General features: G+C 45.1%; 1 protein-coding gene across 1 annotated transcript in view; it reads right to left on the minus strand.

Annotated features, from left to right (window-relative positions):
- Positions 1-1,754: 1,754 nt before the first annotated feature.
- The window catches only part of POLR3A (RNA polymerase III subunit A), a 47,108-nt gene continuing 34,094 nt past the window's right edge, over positions 1,755-14,768 (minus strand). Inside the window, 10 exon segments of the mRNA XM_039872213.1 lie at positions 1,755-6,753; positions 8,081-8,213; positions 9,288-9,419; positions 9,661-9,825; positions 10,316-10,480; positions 11,577-11,669; positions 11,863-11,956; positions 13,000-13,170; positions 13,756-13,838; positions 13,928-14,014. Of these exon segments, the coding sequence (XP_039728147.1) occupies positions 6,605-6,753; positions 8,081-8,213; positions 9,288-9,419; positions 9,661-9,825; positions 10,316-10,480; positions 11,577-11,669; positions 11,863-11,956; positions 13,000-13,170; positions 13,756-13,838; positions 13,928-14,014 (1,272 nt within the window). The 3' untranslated portion in view covers positions 1,755-6,604.

The raw sequence follows: 14,768 nt of genomic DNA on the forward strand, positions 1-14,768 counted from the left end.
TTTGGTCAAGTTAATAGGCAACAGAAAATGATTTCCAACCAGTTTAAGCCCCCAGAGGTATTCACTGGAAAGTTCCTTGGACGGTGAGTAGGGAAGCTGAGCGGCCAGCTTCAGGAGGTGCACAAGGCCATGAACATTCTCTGGGGCCTGGGCTCAGCTCAGACACCAATTCAAAGTTTCTGGAGAGGATGTGATTGGGCTCCTGCTGGAAGCCCTTGGCCCTTGGAGGGACCAGCCTCTCCCCTTCCACAGGGATTTCCTGCACATTAGTCCTACTGTCTGGAACACCCTTCCTCTTTCTTTTCTCATCCTTTAGGTTTCAGCTTCCATGTCGCCTCCTCACAGAGAGGCCTTCTCAGACCACCCAACAGAAGCGGGTCTCCCCCTTCTTCTCTATCACTGTAGCCATCTCTCTTTGGCTCTTACCGGTTTGGTTGTTCTCTCTTCCATTAACTCATGCTTTCCAGTCGAATAAGATGCTACTGGCCACATGTGGCTATTGAGCACTTGAAACTTGAGATGTGCTGTTAAGTGTACAACATATACTGGATTTTGAAAACTTAGTATGTAAAATAGCCCATTTGTAATTTTATATTGCTTACATGTTGAAATATTTTGGATATGTTGAGTAAATGTATGTTGTTACTATTAAGTTCAACAGTTCTTTTTTTAATGTGGATACTAGAAACATTTTAATTACATGTGGCTTGTACTATATTTCTGTTGGATAGTGCTATGATTAGATTAATTCTACAAGGCAAGGGACGATGGAAATTTTGTTCACCGTTCTATACCCAACACCTGGTATTGGGGCCAGGACATAGCAGGTGAGCAATAAACAGTGTTATTTATTAAATAAGTTTGACAGTTATATTTTCCATCAGCCCAGATATATTTTGAACAGCCTGCTAAGGGAATATGATCTAATTGAAAGGTCATTTTATTTAAAGAAACCCTCAGGCATAAAATGTGCAAGAAACGGGAAAAAAGAGAGAGTGAAGGGGTCGGTGTCTCAGTCTCTTTTTCTGAAGAGAAAGCGGTGTACAACATTCTAGTTCTGAGGAGTTTGGAAAAATATTCTAACCTTGTCAAAAAAAAAAAAAAAATCCCAATATACCAGAAGCTGTCACACAATTGTTCCTCACTTCCTGTTCCTTTTTCTGTGCTAAAAGAAGCCCCTGCTTTTAGCTTAGGCACATGGCCACTCAGAACCCAAATATTTTCAGCCTCCCTTGGAGCTGGGTTTGGTTAGTTCTGGCTAAGGGGATGTAAACAGAAATGTCAAGTAACTTTCGGGAACTTTCCTTAGAGGGAAATGTTATGGCTTTCTTTCCCTACTTCTTCTGGCAAGAATGCCTGAGGCACCATCAGCCACCTTGGACCATGAAGAATGAGGACTGGGCCATCCCCTAGGGATGGTGAAAAGTGAGGCTGAGGAGGAACCGAGTCCCGGACAGCTTTGTAAAGCTGCCATACCAGCCCTGGAATGCCCCCTCATTGGATTATGTCTGAAAAGAAAATTTTAATATTTAAAGCTGTTAACTTAGATTTTTTGTCACCTTATCCTGATAACAATGTCCTTTTCCCTGAATATCTGGTACCTGCTTCCTTTATGTTTATATAGCTGGAAGGGACCACTCAGCTACTTTCAGAGCAGAGCTCTCAAGTACTTTTGAGAACAAAGTCAGCTCCAAGATGACTTGATTCTTTATCATCAGATATTGATTAAAAAAACAAAACAAAACTGGCAATACTTTCAGAAGGTAACAAAATTAGAAAGGCACAATGGAACAGAGTGAAAAATACATCATCTCCACCTGTATCCTTCAGTCATCTAGTTTCTATCCCCAGAGGCAATCATTATTACTAGTTTCTTAATATATTCTTTACCATTGACTTGAATGGCAACCTCTCTGAAAGAAAAATGTTGTTTTACCTCATGAGACAGAGTTACATAATAAACCTATATATCAATATCCATATCTCTCCATAAAAAATCTGAGTTATTTTGTTCTTACTATCCACAACTCTTAAACTGAGATCACATTTACTTTATGGCCAAAATTAAAATGTTGAAGCCCTCAGCTACATGACTGCCAAATGTCAGTCCCCTCCCCCAGCCTTCTTCCTCTGTGGTGTGAAACACTGAGATCTACTGACTGAGCAGACAGTGGGGCAGGAGTTATGTCTAGGGAGGGCTGATCCCCAAGGCCAAAAGGAGAAAACTCCATCTGGGTGAATTAGAAAGGGTTAGACGATTGAATTTTAGTTGTGAATCCACAGACCATGTTTTTCAGTAAAATAGGGATAGTCACCTTAAATGCAAACATACTTAATGAGTGTGTACTCTGTTCCAGGCACTGTACTAAGACCTTATATACATTGTCACATTGAAACCTCGCAACGACCCTATGAGTTAGGTACCACTAAATTTCATTCCTATCTTATGAGTGAGGCAGAGAGGTTAAGTCATTAATTCGAGTCACCAGATAGAAAGGGTTGAATTCCAATCATCTGATCATAGAATCCAGGCTTTTAACCACAAAATGACTCCAACCAGAAGGTGAGCCCCATGCAAGCAGGAATCTTCCCCAAGGGCCTGGCACATTGCCAGGCACAGAGCAGAAGCTTAACAAATATTCATGGACTTAAATGTCCACTCATTAACACTGCAAGTTATGTTTGGGTTGGGGAGAGGATGATAGCATCCTTTTCCAGTGACTGCAGGCTTATGTCCTCTGAACGGGGCACTGCCTCTAGAATCCAAGCCCAAGGGAAAAAGGCCAAATGTGGGGCTTGTAGAGCCCTGAAGGGAGAAGTTGGAACCAGGGGGACTGCTCTGGCTTAGAGGGACCTCTCTCTTTGCCCTGCTGAGGGCTGATGTTCTGGCTCTAGACTGTGTTAGACATAGCGCTTTGGACATAGCAGGCCCTTACTTGCTGAATGAATTAAAGAACAAAGAAGCTTGGCATCTGATCTTGGCCAGGTGGCAGGCACTTCCAGTACACAGTTCAGGAAACACTGCTTTGCCTCCTACTGGATTTGAATTAGTTACAATCCAGGGGTGAGGCTGGATGCTCACTGCTGAACTCTAATACCCCGAGAGGTGGGCCTGCTGCAGGGGACATTCATTTTAGTAGTTAGAGCCCATATGTATCTCAATGACCCTGTTTCACAATCCACAGGGATGAACTGCTACAGCTTTATGTATAGCGATTTTTTTTTCTCTTTTGAGTTTTGGTAGAAAAATAGAAAGTTCTGCCAAGAGAGAGCAAACATTTAAGAAAAATAATCATTATACAGTGTCAGGTTCAATCAGACATGAATCAATGTGAACACACATGGATAAACCCTGAAATAGAAACACACCATAATTTAACTCTGACACAGACACTGAAAGACTCCAGAATGTCTCTCCTAAAGTGCTGAGCAAAGCAGGGGGCTATAAACTGAGTCAATAGCTATTTTAATCCCCTTGTACAAAAGATAGAAAAAGGGCAAAGGACTAGACAGATTCTACTAGTCAGAAATATGTATCTGTTCATGGTTGAGACAGAATTTAAATGTTTTTATTTCTTCCAAACAGGCTCATAGTCAAATCGTAACCTTTTGAGCTCACTTTTGAGAATACATTGCTATCTGGTCTTCAAGCTCTGTGCTTGCTATAAAACCTAATGCCAGGACAGAGCAGGTATCACATCAGGGAGAGTTTTAACACCCACCCATGAAACACACAGTGGGGTACACAAAATAGGGCTTGCCAGCCATTGCTGCCTATGCCAGTGGTCCCAGCAGGGCTGGCAGTACTTGAGGACCAGTGCCTACAGGACACATCACTTCTCATTGGGTGGTGTGCTCACTCACATAACCCTTCTGTTCCCAAAGTACCGCATGCTGATCTAAACCCAACCCCTTGCCTGTACCCATTATTGTCACACACATTTCACATGGACTCTATCACCTAGCAAGTACTCTCTTAGGTAGGATGGGGCTCCTGGCAATGTGTCTTTATTACTCATGGCAGCACTGCCACTCTCCCCACCTTATTTCAAGTATGTGTCACACAGAGGGATGTGGGTGCTGGTGTTCCCTCCTGCTATCCAAGCCCACCCTCCTTGCTTCCCTATGTATCCCAGTAGTCCTGGTACTGATCCGGGGCCTGAGGCATACTTCCCAGGCAAGTTTGCAGGAAGGCAGCTTTGCTACTCTGTGGCTCTTTGCAGGTTGAGAGCGCAGCAGTTCCTGTGGTGAGGTCTCAACTGGCAACCCTGAATAAGTGTGTTAATAGACTTACTCCTTAGTCTCAACCAGGCTAGCTCATTTTAAAAGATACAGGGCTGGACATGATGAAAAACGGAATATCTTTCACAGAAGTTCGTAGGCCAACCTCCTGGGTGCAGAGGGACCACAGGGACAAACTACAAATTTCCCTAGAATTTTAAATCTCAGCCTTGGCCAAAAATAACTCAGGTCAAAAATTCCTAATTCAGAATCACATCAGTAAGGGAGGGAAAGCACTCATTTTAACACAGACCCAAGGACCAATGGTTATACTAGTACCTTAGCAGGACTGATTCAGAATGGAGGAAATCAACTATGGCAGCGGTCCCCAATTTTTGGCACCAGAGAGCAGAGCTCCTATGAGGATCTAATGCCTAATGACCTGAGGTGGAACCATACGTGGTGATGCTAGCGCTGGGGAGCAGCTGCAAATACAGGTGAAACCTCGCTTGCTTGCCCGCCACTCACCTCCTACTGGGCAGCCTGGTTCCTAACAGGCCATGGACCGGTACTGGTCTGTGGCCTGGGAGTTGGGGATCCCTGTACTAGGGAATGTCCAAAGAATGTAAGCTAAAGTCCATAAAATACCACTGGAATTCTTTAAGCCTCCCCTACTTTTTCTTTTTACCATATTCACCTCTCTAATCACCCAAACCACCCTCTTGCTCGACAATAAACTCCCACGTCTTCGGTTTGGGTTGTTAGTTCTTCCTATGACTTTATACAATGAGATAAATTGGCTGTGCCGTTTCAGAAGACTTCAAGTGCAAGAAAGCAAAAATTAGGGTGAAAGCCCCATCTTTCACTTTCGCCTAATTCCCAACTATGCAGCCTTGGTTTTCCAAGGCCCCACTGGGGAAGAAGAGTCAACAGTGGGACTCTGTTCTGTGCAGGGAAAGGAAGGACAGACTCCACAGATCTCCAGAGGGAGGGGAGCTGCAGCCATTTCTTCTCATGGTCCTGGGCCAATCCTACGCAGCAAATTCTGTGCAAAGAAAAGAGTCTCCGGGAGCAAAAACTCTTTCTGCTCTCCAGAAGACAAGTTACGTACATTTCTTTCCTATGTTGTACAAAACCCCCTCAGAAGCCTTGAAAAACTGTAACAATGATGGTGCAGTCACTGGCAGAAGCCTGAGCAGAGGATTAAATACAGGGCTTTCTGGGATACCCTGCTGGTTCTCTCCTCACAGCCTGACATGTGCTTTCCATTGTCATATTAGATTTACACTTCAAGGAGCCTGCTGTTGCCAACTGGGGCAGGTCTCCAGCTCCAGCTAGCACCCCCCACACCCCTTGTGGGCCTCCTCCCTTCCTGTATGGGTGGCCCTTTCACCCCTTACGGCTGGCACCTGCCTGTACCAGGGAGGGCCCTCTTTTGCTACTGTCCCTGGGGCACTTTTTAGGCTACCAGTTCCACAACTGCCCTGTGCACACACAGGTAGATACCTCAGGAGGGGTGTTGATGCCACCAAGGCAATGCAGGCAGCCTGGACCAGCCTCACTCATCATCTGTGTACAATGATGGTCTCCACCTTAGCAGGCCCCAAATGCCAGCAAGACCACGAAGAATGGGTTTGACTCTTGTCACAAGACGGAGTGACAAGGTAGTGTCACTAGCGTGGGGGTTGGAGGTAGACGAAAACAGGGTGATCATGGAGTCTGTGAAAGGCATTTCAGAGCAGCTTGGGCCTCACAGTCTCAGCTCAATTACAAATCTGAGACAGTTCCATTTGCTTAACCAGTTTTTCCAGTGATGTTTCAATGCTGGCTTTCTTGGTTTCTATAGCTTCTAGGTTTCAAAAGTAAAACCAAATAACAAAAACTCCAGTTTTCAAACTGAACAAATAAATAATAGTAACAATATTTACACAAGTATGTCACATTGAGAAATTCTACCATGACTGAGGAATGAAAAAACTGGGACCATGCCCTGACCCTGGGGCTCAGACCTGGGTCCTGGGCAGGTATGAGACACCCCTGGGAGCTGATGGATGGACAGGTGAGGCAGGAATGAGTGAAGATGTCTAGTTGGGGTCTCCTCCCGAGTCCAGGGAGGTGGGCTGGGCAGGAGGTATGGAGCTGTCCATAGATTAGGTTTCAAACAAATGACAAACCATACTTTTTGTCCTGACCAAGCACTGTGGTATGGTCAGGGTCACCAGGCTGCTACCGAGGGTCTAGGGGGTATTCTCTGACTGCTGGCATGGTGGGGACATCAAGGCCCCTGTCCCAGGGAGTACAAAGCCAAGGCAGCTGTTGGTCTCGAGCCCCTTTCCAGATAAGACAAGGAGCTGAAGTCAGGAATAGTCCCCTTTTCCCTGGCCTATGTGACAAGGGGGATGTGGAATTCATTTGTGTCGAAGATCAGGGGCCTCCTGGGAGGGCTCGGGTCCCTGTCCGCCTTGTGGAGCAGCTTGAAGAGCCCGGTTCCAATGTTCATGGGGATCCCCATGATAATGCATTCGGATACCCCTGAAACCAACCAGAAAAAAGATTAGAGAGCTTCTCAATACACAGGTAGGTTGTCACGACAGAAAGACGACTGACTTAGGAGTCAGAAAGTGAGATCTGAGTCCCAGCTCCACGACACATCAAGTGGTTGAACTTGGGCTCGTTACCCTACTCCTCATCCATGACATGGAGAGAGGTGGCAGTGGGCAGGGCCACAGGAGGGAAGCAGGGCCCTAATTCCTGGTGGCAGGGTTGGGGTGCAGACTTGCTCTTACTATTACCTTGGCCTTGGCTTTCTCCTGCCCCAATCTCTGCTCCCTTTTATTTCCTTTCACCCTTTATTATCTTAAAGAATTATGTAATTTCTCTTTCCTTTCATGTACAACCTGTGCCTTTTTTGAAAAGAGAAGGAGTTAATCTTAGGAGCAAAAAATAGGCGTATACTGACTGGGGCCCTGTTTGGCAAACCCACACAAGAGGAAGAGGTGAGACAGGAAATGGTCACTAGCAAGCAGAGCTCTGGCAGTGAGAACGAAGGCCAGGCTTGGAACTCCTGCTTGGGCTGATGAGTGTGCCTTTGGCAGGCTGAGTGTCCTGTGCCCCAACCCCTTTCATGCTATCACCTTGGACCTGCAGGGTCTTGGCATAAGAAAGGATAGAGTGAAGTGGGCTGTCAGTGCAGGACTCAGGGAAGAGCTGGGTGGGCAGCAGGCACTGTTGTGACAGTTCCTGCTTACATTCCCTCTCCCCTAAGCCTGTCAGAGATGTACTGTGTGAACGGGGTATAAGGCCAAACTAGGGCAAAACTCTGTAGTTGGACTCGATGGCAGCAAAGTCAGTTTCCTCAGTCTTCCCACTTGCGAAAGGGTTTAATAACTACACTTCACAGAGGTGCTGAGATACTGGCATATAAGGTACCAGCACAAGGGCTCGACAAACGTAAAAGGCATGCTGGCTGCCTTTCCCAGGGAGTCAGGACAGCAGGGATGCCTGGCATTGTCCTTCTGTCAGCCTTAGCACCGCCGAGGGTGCAGGACTGGTATGGCTCACTACAACTCCATGGGCTGGAAAAGTTCCCAGATGCCCAGGGTCAATCTTTTCTTCTTGGACCAAAAATGGTCTGTACCGAAAGACAAGCCTTCGAACAGATGTGGGAGGATGCAGGATGCTCCAGCCGGGCTTTGGAGATAAAAGACTGAGTGGCTCCAACTCCATGATCTGTGACTTTATTCTAAAAAAATAAAAGCTCTACCTATTCAGTTTGCTAACCTCCCAAGAAGCTCTAGCCAGGTTCGAAGCTACAAACAACCAAGGCCTCTGGTGATGCTCCTACAAACACCAAACCTACCACACACGGAGTCCTTCTGCCCAAAGTAGGCAGCGTCAAAGAGGTGGTCAGCCGTCTTCTCAAAGGAGGCCAGCATCAGCACACTTTCCTTCATCTTGGCCAGGCCAAACCTAGTAATGCCCAGGACTTCACCCTGTGTCAAGGGAGAATGTGTCAGAGTGGCACCCACACCACCTATGAAAGCTCAAAACCAAAACAGTATCCACTCAACAGAATAAGCAAAAATCAGCCAAGTAGTTGTTTCAACAGGGTCCTAACAGCTATCCGTCCCACTTGTGTCCCGCTGAAGCCATTCATTAGTCACTGACAACATAGATCCTTACACCCACACCAAGGGCTGTTAGAACAAAGAATTAAGAACTGAGAACTAGAATTAAGAATCTAACTTTTAAAAAAAGCAAGTACTTCTGAATATGTTTATTAAGGCTCAAAGACCTCACAACTCAAATAATTTAAAAACCTCAAAGCAGGAATAGGAACATTCTGCCATCATAAAAAGTCCACTTATAAAAACTATGTAACAATGTGGAAAATACATCAAATAAAAAGTTAGGATAAAAACAGCATGCCTACTATTTACTGCAACTACAGTAACAATATATACATATAGAGTAAGACTGGAAGGGAACACGTAAAAATGACAGCTTTTATTGTAGGTGGTAGGAATGGGTCATTCTCCCACCTAGTTTCTGAATGGTCTACAATACAGTACAGGTTTGAGCAAGGTGGGTCAAGAAAACCTGTTGTCCTATGGAACTGCTAGAGGGAAGGCATTTTTGGGGAAAAGAAAAAATATATAACCAACCAACCAACCCCCTCCCTGCCAGATGTTAACTTATTCTTTACCTGGAAATGGCTACGGAAGTATGATGAATGGGTTTAACAGCGAATGAACACCTTGGTTTGCCAGGAAATCCCTGGGCAGTCAGTGTAGGACTCAGGGAAGACTCCTTTTGGCAACGGCTAGCTTTGCTTTAGGATAAAATTTCTAATAAGGACAAAAACCATGTTCCACCTTATGCCAGGGTGTTGCAATTTTCATACCGGAATTTTAGCAGAACACCTAGTTTAGCCACCATGCTTTGGTTTTTGGGTGATGGTGACATTTTATTTTCCCTCACTGGTGGTCATCACAAACAGCTGTGTATTCCACAAATTTAGAAGCTTCACAGCTTCATTCTCCTGAGACTGGGTTCCTCCCACGAACCTTGTACGTCATCAAGTCGGAGAGCAGCATCACATGCCTCCTGTCGATGCTCATGCCGTGGTTGACCATTGTGTACTGGATTTCATTGATGATAGTTGTCCGGGCAGCTTCGATGCCCAGTGTTTTCTCCACCTACAGAGAGCCAGGATGAGTAGAAGCAGCCACTTTCGGGGTGCTACACTACTTCTCTATGTCCTCCTTTGCCCTATAGGTTCACAGTAAGCCCCACCCCCTTTTCTAAAATTGAATCTTTAGTGGTGGATCCAGAGCAAACAGCAGGGTCCGAGAAGTGCGCCGGGAACCAGCCGAGGGTCTGGAGGGGGCACTAAAGGAGAGAGGACAATTGTAACATGACCCTGGGTGTTAGCAGTACCTCATATGTGTTATTGGAGGTGGTTCGGGTGCCCTTCACGCCATGGGTGGCCATGACTGCCCTCAGGTTATCACCCTCCACCAGGAGCTTGTACTTCTCCTTTCCGCTCTGTTCGTCAATGTGGATGACAGCCCTGGACACCTCTGGGATGCCCTGCACCACGACCTGGACTCAGAGAGACAGAAGGCTTGAGACCCTGTAGTGTCCGCAGCCCTCATCAACCTGGTAGCCTCAGAAACCACAGGGGCTTGAAAACTTGGAATGTCACGCCCTGAGTTTATTGCCCGGATCATCCCTGCTTCTCAGTGGTGATTATCAGTTCCATACCAAACCTAAAAGTGCCTGTGTCCTGCTTTGGGGATTAGGGAGAAAGCAGAAGTTCAGGGGATTGCCTCATTCTGTGATTAGTTTTAGATAAGAGAACAGAGAGGAGTCTAACAGGGAGAGCTAACATGGCAGTGCTGAGTGCTAATTGATTCCTTAGGGATGTGGCAAAGAAGAAATAAAGAAATGGGGTGCCAGTCTCAGTAGTGACAGAGTCCTTAGGGTTCTCTGATGCCTGGACATTCACGTTAGAGGTAAATGTGGTCTCTTCCTTTACAAATCCCCAGGCATTAGGCTGGGCAGGGCCGTGAAGGGGCCACTTTTGTCTCACCTTGGGGAGATCCTCTTTCAGGAACTGCAGCACGTAGTACATGGAGCTCTTGCTGTTCTCTCTGGGGGTGACACATACCACAGCCTCACCATGAACAGCCACGTCACCCGGCTTCACGCGGAGCTTGGACGTACAGATGGAATACCGCACCGTCTCGGCATTCACCTGCAAGGTGGCCGGGGATGCGGGGGTGAGGGGAGGAATTTCCAGGATGTTACTGATGGGTACGGAGCCTACGATTCTAGTGTTTCTCAGACTTTTTTCATCACTGCCCCTCTAAGAAGCCTTTTTAGTCATTTTTTCCTTAATCTCTCTCTCTACCATGAAATTTTAATACTAGAGATGTTTTTGTTTATGTAACTGTATACAAATTTGTCCTTTATTCATATAGAGTATAAAAAGCTTTTTTATACTCCCTCATTAAAAATGCATGCTCAATTCATGGCAACAAACACAGGCTCCAGGGGAGGCCCAGGAGGCGGGAGGTTCGAGGCCAGAACAATCTAAAAGCATCAGTGGAGCCTGCCCTTTACTGACCTCACCATAACTGCTTGTGTGCTACACTCCTCAATGCTACCCAGTTCTTCTGGTAAAAGAGCCACAAAGCAGGCGGCCAGAGCCAGGTTAGAGAATTCCCCAACCTGGAGGACTGGCTGCTCAATTTGGGTCATCTGTCATATGGATAACATGTGAACTTGGTGAACTTTTCTTGAGAGAAAAGGCTTTACAATTAGTATTGATTTTAAGAACCTGAGAGAAAGAGGAAGGTACCAGTATGTTACTCTGTTTGCATCCCCGCCTCAGTCTATCCTTGAGAAATGCTGATAATCTTTAAACTGTTACCTATTATGTAAATGCCAATATAATAAGCCATGTTAACCCATCTATCCAAAAACATTTACTGAGCTAGACAGGTGCTGTGCTGGGTGCTGGGGGCCACAGATATGTAAGACACGGCCAGCCCTATGGTCCTTCTAGACACTGGGAAGATGGAAAGGACACCAATTATTGTAATACTCTGTCACAGTGAATGGGTGTTTTGGCCTACACAAAATTTCAACTAATTTCCTGTGTGTGTCTGTGTCAGTCAGGTTTAGTAAGAAAGAATGTGAAGGGACAGCAGACTCACAGAGAACGGCAACCAAAAGAAAGCATCTGCAATGCTTCTTGGGTCTTGCTTTGCTCCTGCTCTAGTTTATCAGTGCCTATCTTGGGACTAACAGGGGATGACTTCCTCTACACATTTAATTACGTGACTCACTTCCAGTCTCAGAAGTCTAATCCGTTCCAGGGAGAGCTTGACGAGAATAAAGCAATCATCAGGAAGAAACACTTCTTCAATATACTCTGAAATCTGTAGTGTCAGAAGATTAGAACATTAATCAGTCACCATCCCCTTTCCTAAGAGCATTCAATGCTTGCTGTTTTTTAAGGACATAGAGTAGTACGGACACACTGACTGGTATATCTACTGCCAACTGGTTTTTAGACTTCCTTGCAATGCTGCTGATGTAGTTTTCTTGTTATTAAGAGAGATTTCTCCTTACCTCTCCCAAGAGGGTTTTCTCAATTCTCCCTTTCACAAGGCGAGCATAATCTGCATCATCATCCTTGTCTAGCTGTGCCGTGATGATCGGAGTGCTATGAGAAGGAAAGGAAAAACAGTTGCAGCAAAGGGTAAGCCTATTTGAAGACTACTGCTTTGTTAAATCCAAGTACTATTTAGAATTGTGATGTTAAAAGCAATTGCAATTTATTGAGTATTCACTGTGTGTTGGGCATGCTCCTATCAACATTCTCATTCGGATTTACTATTTTAGGAGCTCATGAGATAACCCACTCTACCAGTGAATGAAATGACTTTTAGAAAGTTCTTCCTAACCAAGTGAACCTACGTCTTCTTCTTTGGTCCTAATAAGTAGCTATTTTAGTTCCGTTCCCTGAGTAAATTGGCCCTTCGTATGTTACAGCTTGTTCCATCCCTCTCCCTCGGCCCTATCAGCTCCTTTCCAGGATATCCCTAGCTCCACCAACCACTAGCCATCAGCTTCTATCCTCATTGTCCTGGATGGTGTCCCCAGAACACACATTCCTGGAAGAGATCTGACCAATACAGAGGAGGTAGGCAGAGCTCCTGCCACCCTGATGTCCACAGCTGCTGTCCTAGAACCAACTACAGCTTTCGCTTCATGTTATTTATTTTGTTAGATTCAGATCATAGGTGAATCCTTATTTTGCCATCAAATGCACTGTAATGTATTTTTATCTTTTCTAGTTTCAGATCACCTATAGATCTTATCATGAAATCATGCGGCAATCACAGAATATGGCCACAACCCAAGTGGTAGACACATTATTTAGGCCTAGTTAGACTGGAAATGTGACACTGAAAGTTTGAAATCTTCAGTGACACACTGCTATAATTTTTCCAGTTGTTTTTTATGTTTCTCTCTTTCATGTGACCTGTGGCCACAAAGAACTACTTTTTCAATTTTGACTGTATACAGTTTCAACTTATTTTTTCTCAAGTGGGGTTTTTAAAAACTGAAATATGATTAACACAAGCATGCCACTAAAGTTTGAGATATTGCCCACTTGAGTATCACATGTGACTAAGAGAATCATTGTTTCTCAAGAAACATGACAGGCAATATGGGAACAGAAGAAAAACGGAAGTAGGGCACCTGATGGCCTTGGAAGCATTGATGATCTCTTTGATCCGGGGCACACCCAGGGTGATGTTCATGGAGGCTACACCTGCAAAGTGGAACGTCTTCAGGGTCATCTGGGTGCCTGGTTCACCAATGCTCTGGGCACAGAGTGCGCCTACTGCAGAACCTGGCTCCATCTGTGCCCTAGAAGAAAAAGATATGGATGAAAAGTATGGCAAAACTGCTGGGGAGCCCTGCTTCTGGTATTTCTTTTTGACAGGAAAAATGCAGTTGCCATTAGGGTCAGGAAGGAATTGGCACTGAGCTGGGGTGCACTAGTGACAGAGGAAGAACCTGGCACAGATCAGTAATAGGTGAGTGCAGCCAGGGGGACGTGATGCTCAGAGGGGTAGAGTAATGAAAGTGAATACTGTGGCTACCTGTGGTCAGTGTGCAATGACTGGGCCCAAACGTCTATTGCATGGAGAAGATCTGAGAGCTCTGCAAAAATGGTACTGAAGGCAGACAGAGTAGCTAGCTCCTGCCAAATATATTGGCAGTTTCTCTGTGGGGAGAGACACTCAGAAATTTCTTTGCAATTATTTCCACATCTTGGCACATCTCGTCAATCTACCCATTGGAATCCCTAGATAAGAGGTGACAGAACCTGTTCAACCACTGGGAGTCAATAAGTGGTGCTGGGGCAGGATTTTGTTTCCATGGGGAAACAGGAAGCATATAAGAGACCCATGTGACTGCACGGCAGTCCAAGACAATTAGCATCCCTACCTCATGTACTTGTCCCTACAGGTTTCCAGAAACTTTTCTATTTGGGTGGGGGTGATCCGGTCCAACTGGTAGAGCACACGGGGCTGGAAGAATAAAGCCAAGTGCAGGTTAGGGCTGGAAACACCTGATAATTCCTTAGTGTCCTTCCTAACCTGTTGGGAAAGGCCGTTACCTCTGTCGTGCCGTTATCGTTGATGCCATATTTATCTCTGGTTTTCTTGATCTTCTCAGAGACCCCCTTGATGAATTTTTTTATTTCCTGAAAGATTACACAGCAAACATCAGTTGTATATTTCCTAGTAATTCAGATGCCACAATGCATTTTATAAACTTTAGTAACAGGAGTCCATATTTTAGTGACAGCTGAATATATACTATTAGAGACATAATATGGATATAGGTTCTGAAACAAAATGTTTTTCCAAGGAATACACCACACCATCCACACTCTGGCCACATAACTTATTGTTTTAGGTATTTCTAAGGCCTTTTTACTCCAATGATGACTCAGCAATGGCATGTACCAGCCACTCTCCCAGTCCCACTGTGCCGCCCGTCCATGGCACATGAGAGTCACACCAGGATAAGCCTTTATATCTGCTACTTTCTCTTCTGCTCTCCATGCTGTCCACATTCACACAGCTCAGAGCAGGTAGAAGTGTGCCATTTATACTTTTAATCTCTAGACTGATCAATTTTTGAGAATTTCTTCTGAAGTCATTATATCAATTTAAATACAAGCTAAAGCATAAATTCATAGACATATATACATTTCGAACACATGTTCTGAGCTTTCTTTATTTCAAAGGAAACGCTCCTAAACCCAGCTTCTCTTCCTCCGTCTCTCATCTCTGCTTTACACCCCCAGTCTCATACTCTCTTCCCATACACAATTAGAACTTTGGAAGGATTCCTGGAAACCACTCTCAAAGCTAGACATGAAACATCGGTATATTTGCTATTCTTGCTGAACTTAAGAACAGTAGTCTAAGCCTCGGGACAGCAACAAAATG

Source organism: Pteropus medius, unplaced genomic scaffold (genome assembly GCF_902729225.1).
Source record: "Pteropus medius unplaced genomic scaffold, Ma_sr-lr_union100, whole genome shotgun sequence".
Taxonomy (NCBI): Eukaryota; Metazoa; Chordata; class Mammalia; order Chiroptera; family Pteropodidae; genus Pteropus; species Pteropus medius.